Source organism: Papaver somniferum, chromosome 10 (assembly GCF_003573695.1).
Source record: "Papaver somniferum cultivar HN1 chromosome 10, ASM357369v1, whole genome shotgun sequence".
NCBI classification, from domain to species: Eukaryota; Viridiplantae; Streptophyta; class Magnoliopsida; order Ranunculales; family Papaveraceae; genus Papaver; species Papaver somniferum.
In genome coordinates, this window is record NC_039367.1 from 60,288,599 (window position 1) to 60,295,824 (window position 7,226).

General features: G+C 34.9%; 1 protein-coding gene across 1 annotated transcript; it reads right to left on the reverse strand.

The window, feature by feature from the left end:
• Positions 1-5,425: 5,425 nt before the first annotated feature.
• On the reverse strand, positions 5,426-6,825 carry LOC113317244. Its single transcript, XM_026565385.1, has 2 exons — positions 6,307-6,825; positions 5,426-6,183 (listed from the first exon to the last, which is right to left on the reverse strand). The coding sequence occupies exons 1-2, from the start codon at positions 6,572-6,574 to the stop codon at positions 5,810-5,812; spliced, it is 642 nt and encodes a 213-aa protein (XP_026421170.1). The 5' UTR covers positions 6,575-6,825; the 3' UTR covers positions 5,426-5,809.
• Positions 6,826-7,226: the final 401 nt, after the last annotated feature.

Consider the following 7,226-nt stretch of genomic DNA (forward strand, 5'->3'; position numbering starts at 1 on the left):
ATCGCTGAAAATTTTAATTCATGATACTTAGGCTTACATGTTCATGTAAACACTGGTTGGATCTGATCCAATCATTACTTTGTTCAGTAAGACTAATCGGTTGTGCTTCAATATTAGTTTTGCCTCATGTTTCAAATTGAAAAAATGGACATTATCAATATATCTCGTTTAAGGCTTGTCTTTTTTCGAAAAAAAATATACAAATAATTCAATTTGACATGGAATATAGAGTTGCTTGTCCCCCTTGCCACATAATCATCCCGCTATTCGCTTCGATTTCTTTGGATGATTCCTCGTAATGCTCGCTGGTAGGCTAGCACAACAACCTTTTCAACTAACGTAATATATTGATGGAGTTCAGCTTGCTAAACTTCCAACTAGTTTCTTGTACATAAACTCATTATCCAATAGTTTAAAAGAAAAATAATTAGTGATTAGATGAAATTAGTTTTATTTTATAAAATGGGAATTTTAAAAAACTGCCACACTTCCAATTTCATGTTTCAAAAACTGCCACCGTTTTTTTTCAAAGTTTATTAAATGCCACAATTGTTAGTGTTTCCGTCCGGACCCACCTAATTGGTCAAAAGTTCGCTGACCGGGTCAAGATTCTTACACCTGTCTATATATCGACGGCTCAAGAATAGCATCACGAGATTATTACACGTGGCAGTGTGTTAAGTTACTATCCTATCCTTCACGGGATGAAACCACAACAAGGCTTTTACTTTCTCATTCATTTCGTTCTTTCCGTGTCTCTCTTTTCCAGCGGAGAAACTTAGGTTAGAGAAAACTAGGGTTCTACAGAGGGATTTGGTTTAGTTTGTGAATATGAGTGAAGGGTTTTGTAAAGTTCAAGATGAAGAAGAAAAAGATCGGGAAGAACAACCAGTTGTATGTTTTACTAAAACCCTAACTTCGTTTTTTTCAATTTCTGAAGAAACCCATTTATTTTTTCATCTTTTTTTGTCTTCTTTTCATTTTGTTACTTAAATCGATGTTGTTGCATGTTAGGGTTTTGAATCTAAGCATGAGTTGATGTTTGGTTTGTTTTCTGATTTAGTTAGGGTTAAAATTTTCTCTGAAATTTTTCTGTAATTTTTAATTAGGGTTTGATTGTTTCAGTAAAGTTCATAGTGAATCGAAGCATGAGTTCAATTTCTGAAGTTTACTGAAGTTCATTTGTTTACTTATGATGCAGTGATGAAACATATTACCCATATAGAGACATCAGCGTGTTGGTTATGGACAGTAATATGACTTTGTTCTTCCCTCACATGGATAGAGAAAAAATTGACCTCAAGGAATTTGAGCAGATGTTGCGTGTTAAGTTGCGCCTAACTGAAAATGAAATTCCTAGTTTATATTGGATGATAGAACCATGTTTGCCTGAGATTATGGATAGTAATGAGGACTTGTTTAAGTTTTGGGAGCATGCAGTACCTGATGATAAAGGATTTATATGTTTACATTTGAAGATATTAAATTATGAATTCGGTAATGACAATGACTTCATTGAGGATGTAGTGGAACAACCAGTGACATTAATTGGTGAGACTCCAAAGAAGTCCCATAAGAGGATTGCTAAAAAGCCAGTTTCAAAGGAAAAGTCTGTAAGGAGATCACCAGAAAAGACTGTAAGGAGATCACCAAGGTTGCAAGCTCAGTCAAAGTTTGAAAACTCAAATGGAGGAGTATCTAGGAAATTGTTTGTGGATCTGTTAAATGAAATGGAATCTCAGGGTTATTCTTGCGTTAGTCAAGCCAGTGTTGTGGGTTCTAGCAATGTACCAATTCAAGTGACTGAAAACTTTAACCATGATTATTGGGTTGATGCAGTGAACCAGATTGATGCAGTGAACAACAATGATGCAGGGGTCAGCAGTGATGATGATGAGGAGAATGTGGTGTTAGAGAAAACTATTGTGGATGAATGTCACCCCATTGAAGACCCAAATGCTCCACCAATATATGACAGTGATGAAGAGGATGATATTGATTATGAAGATATTATCAAGACATATAAAGTTGGATATGAAAGTAGTGATTCAAGCAGCGGTGAAGAAGATAATGAAGAAGGTATTGAAGTATTAACCCTTTGATGTTTATAACTTATTGTCTATTTCCCCTTTCTTTAAATGTACTAACACTTTGATGTTGTTTGTTAATTTCAGTTTCTAATGATGGTGGGAGTAATGATAATAATGATTGTCTTGAAGCAATAAATGATAAAGATGTGAAAGCGAAGTTTGATTACAAGAACTGGAAAGAAGACTTCAATATGCACAGTGATGAAGAAGAAGAACCCTTATTCCCTGTAGAAGAAGAGGTGGCTCATGTTGATCCTACAAATATTGAGGTAAAGTATGCTTTTAATAGCAAGAAGGCATTTAAGAAACATCTTAGGGGTTACTGTGTAAAAAATAATTATCAGTACATTGTTTACAAGAGTGACAAAACTAGATTAAGAGTCAGATATAGGTTAGGGAAGAGTATGGATGTCAATGGTTTGTAAATGCTAGCATAAAAAGGCATGAGCCTACTTTCATTGTTAGGAAGGTTAATCTAGAACATACTTGTGTTGGAAATCCAAAGATTTTTAACAGATCTTCCAATCCTGAGTTTGTAAAAGAAGTGGTACATGAGAAGTTAAAGGAGACAGCTGGGGCCTTAATTCCAAAGCCTAAACATATAGCAAGAGACTTTTTTGTTACTCATAACATAGATATACCATATATTTGTGCATGGAAAGCAAGAAATCTTTTTGTAGAAGATCTGTTTGGTAATTATGATGATAGCTACAAGGATGTACCCATCTTTTGTGCAATGGTGGCTCATACTAATCCAGGGTCAGTTGCTAAATACAGTTATCGAAAAAAAAAAGGTAACATTATGTTCAATACGTCTTATTTATGCTCTTCCCTTTATTTATTTGTAAGTTATGCTCAGTTAGCTACATAGTTTGGTTACTTAATGTGCAGATAAGGCATTCATGAGCATGACTATTTCATTTGCTCCAGCAATCAATGCACATCATGCTGGCAGAACTGGACTGGGTTCCTCAAGGATTTGGCTCCAGCAATCAATGTACATCATGCTGGCAGAATTACCTTTATTTTCGATAGGCAGAAAGGCTTGTTGGAAGCCGTTCCTAAGGTTTTCCCTGGTGCAAAAGTTAGATATTGTTTCAGGTAATTAAGTTTAGTCCCTTGTTTTTTTTACAGTAGTTTACATTGTGTATGTGTTTTTCTATTGGTTCAAGAACTTGAAGAAGTACTAACTCTTTATTTGCATATGCAGGCACTTATACAAGAACTTCAAGAAATACTACAAGGCACCAACCTTGCACAACTCATTGTGGAATGCATGCAAAGCTTACAAAGTAAAGCATTTTCAGGTTTGTGCCTCTTTTGTTAAAATTCCCTATGTTTCTTGATTGTTAGTTTGTAGGTTATGTATAAAATTGTGATTGTTTTGCAATGTAGGAGCACTTGACAGTATATGCAAAGAAAATGCTGATGCTGGTGAATATCTTAGGAAAGAAGATCCAAGTACTTGGTCTAAGGCCTATTTTAATCCCCTTAGCTGTTGTGAGCATATGAATAACAATTTCTCTGAATCTTTTAATTCCATGGCTTCTAATATGAGAGATAAACTTATAATCCAACTAGGCATGATGTATGGTCAGTTAGTCATGGGTTTGTTATTTAAGAGAAGGGAAGAATCTTCTAAGTGGAATGAAAATGGTTTGATCCCTGCTGCTGTTAAATTGATAAATAAGATGGTTGACTTGGTTGGAAAGTTTGATACAGAAGGCAGTGTGGTTGGACAAGTTTATTTGGTAACTAATGTGATCACCAAGAAAATATTCACAATGAATATTATAGACAAACAATGCACTTGTTTGCAATGGCAGCTAAGGGGATTCCCTTGTCAACATGTTGTATGTGCATTGAAACTGGTGAGGCCAAACTGGAAAGAGTAAGTGGTTTATATTATTCAATTACTTTTTCTGTATTATTCATTTACTTTTGTTTTTGTAAGTGGTTTGTATTATTTATTGTTCCTTGTACACTGACACACCTTTGTTTTATTGATTGAACAGTTATTGTGCTCCTTACTATTCTGTGGAGTATTATAGGACCACATATGCAAATGCTGTCACACCCTTAAAAGACATAGCTGAATGGGTATGAGAAGATAAGGTAGATTTATAAACATTATTGAATGTGGTGCATTTACTTTTCAAGATATTAGTTATTTATTTTTCTCTTTTCTCTATTTAAGAATCAAACCCTTTAGGGTTTCATTACTTTAACTTTCTCATTTGTTTTCTCTTCTTCTGGCAGGCAACCATGAACATCAACGTCAACCCTCCTCCTTATCAGAGAAAAACTGGAAGACCAGCAAAGAAGAGGAAGAGAAGTTATGATGAACCTGAAACTGTGGTGAAGGAAAGGAAGTGTGGAAAATGTGGATCTACTGCTGGCCACAACAAGAGAACCTGTGCTGGTGGTGATGTTGGTAAAAACCAAACTGGATTCAAGCCAAGAACTGAGTATGATGCTGCAAACTGCACCTTCACACAGAGAGATCAGCCTGAAAGTAGCACTGCAAGGGGTAAATCCAAGGTGAACAGATCCAGAGGTACATCATTTTTTGTTGGTGAGTCATCTGCAGGACCTAGCACTCAAGGAAGACCAGTAGCAGGACCTAACACTCATGGATCTACACAAGATAATCAAAATTTCAGTCAGAATTTTGCTGGTATTGGATCTGTCAGTCAACATCTTTCTGTCACAAAGGGAAAGAAAACCAAGGCTAAGAAGACTAGGAAGTAGAAGTGTGTGTGCTTTATTGTTTGTTTTAGATATGTTGTGGACAAGTATCTAATTGATGGTTAGTTTTTTTGGTTGCTTTAGACACTGATTCTGGTCTGGACATGTATATGTACCAGAAATCAGTTTTATTTTGATGGGATAATCTTGCTTTATGAATGAAAATGCTATTAGTTAGAACTAATTTTCAGATTACATGTTAATTGTCTTTTCAAGTTAATTTTTACATATTCTCAGATGCATTTCTGATTTGCATTGTTCTTTGTAGCATTCTTGTTTATGCAGTGGGCATTCATTGTAGCAATGGCTCTCTTCTTCAAAAGCGCAGTAACAGTTCTCTTTAAGTAGCTTGATGATCTTGGATTTGAGTGGATCAATGGCAGAAAAGTAAGGAGAAATAGCAATAGGATTCAGGTTAACTCGTTTTATTCACTGCACCGAGTCGCGAGTTAACTCTCTGCTCAATCACTGGCTAACTCGTTCCAGTTACTGATTCAGGGGCTTCAATTTCATTTTACGCTGCTGATTTAATGCCACATATGCACTAACGGATACTAACGTCAGTTAACTGTTTTCTCAAAAAAACGTGACGGAAAAAGTCAAGAGTATAGCATTTAATAAACTTTGAAAAAAACGGTGTCATTTTCTTAAACATGAAATAGGAAGTGTGGCACTTTATTAAAATCCCTTTATAAAATTAAGGAATATAATAAAGATTAGAGAATCTAGTGAGAAAGACTAAAATGAGTTCCATCCCCAAAACCCAATCGCCTTCTCTCTCAGTAGAGAATCAGTCCAAGAGAAGATCAGAAAAATACTCTCACCGTCTCCAACGACCATACCTAACTCAGTAAACTCACTCTTTTTTATACTTATTTATTTAATTATCTGAATTAACAGAATGAATAACAAATCTGACAAATATCTGGTAAAAATTATTCCAGTTTTCCCGTGATCCAACTGGTCACTCATCATGAGATCTCGATCTCAATCAAATTATCATCCATTTCTTCAACATCATCATCATCATGATAATCATAAAATCTATGATCATCAGAACTATTTCTTTTTTCATCATTTAATTCTATCTCAATTAACCCTCCTTCTTTACCATCATCTTCATCTTCCCATCTATAACACATATTCTTTGGTGAATCCCAGCCATTAATCAAATCAAAATCATCATCTGATTCACTCCCTGTATCATCAGACTCAGGAAAATACCGTCCCAAACAAGAGAACTCATTTACCGTCACCCCCTCCTTTCCATCTTCTTCTTGTCCTTCATGCTCCTCGTAAATCACGTCAAGTGGTGCACTAAGATTCCAATACTCAACAAATGACTCTGAAAAAAACGATGATTTTTTATCAGTAAATGTATCTCCTTTTTCTGTTGTTTTCTCTGATTCACAGCTGATAAATTCAAGAACCTCATGATCTGATATTGATGTTGTGGACAAACACTCACCATTCCCGTTTTCTAATTTTGGGGTCGTTCCTAATCTAAGAAGAGTTGATATAATAATTCCAGTAGATATTAATACAGGAGAGAATATAAGACTGAGAAAAAATCTTGGGAAATATAGGAGAATTAAACTGTATAGAGCTACAGTGATTGAGAATAGAGGGTGAGACGTGAGCGACGACAGAAATGCATATGTGTTCACAAAAAACTCAGTCGACTCAATTAATACCTTGGCTGATAATGATGGTGTTTCGTAATGTTTCTTCTCCATGATGAATCGTAAGAATAGAGCTTACTCATGGGAGAACAGAGGATTGTGGAGGTGTCGGAGAAGAAATGGAATATAAGAGAGCAAAGCAAGAAAAAAAATTGGGTAGATTTTGTGATTATTTTGGGCGGAGTTATAATAACACAATCGAATCACCAAGTTGTCCTTTTTGTAAGATAATTTAACGGAATTGCCATCCTTGGTAAGTGTAAAAAATGGGAATGGTACGTCATAGAAATGGACACACCTCTTGTTTACTTGTCTTTCCAACTTGGTTAGATTTAGAATTATATTCACATATATATATGTAATTACATTACTTGATTTACAAAGATATAAAATATAAAGGAATAAAAGAAAAATTAAGAGAAAATAAAATATTATAAATTCTACTCCTAATTTATATGAGACTTGCTATGTACAAAATATATTGCATGATCTTCAATATCTTCCAGTCTTCAATTTAATATCTTCAATATAATATGATCTTTATTTATGCAAATCTTCTTAATATATGTGGGCCCGTATATATATATATCTAATAACATTTAATACCCCCCTCAAGTTGGAGGTGGAGGAGAAATATCGAGAACTCCCAACTTGCTAGTTAATCGAGTATATAATTCGGCACCTAGAGGTTTGGTAAAAATATCAG

Excerpts from the sequence above, each read along its gene's own strand:
- LOC113317244 (XM_026565385.1), bottom strand. The coding sequence starts at position 6,574 with ATGGAGAAGAAACATTACGAAACACCATCATTATCAGCCAAGGTATTA. Across the intron at positions 6,184-6,306 it reads AAAATTAGAAAACGGGAATG|AGTCATTTGTTGAGTATTGG; the intron begins GTGAGTGTTTGT and ends CGTTTTTTTCAG.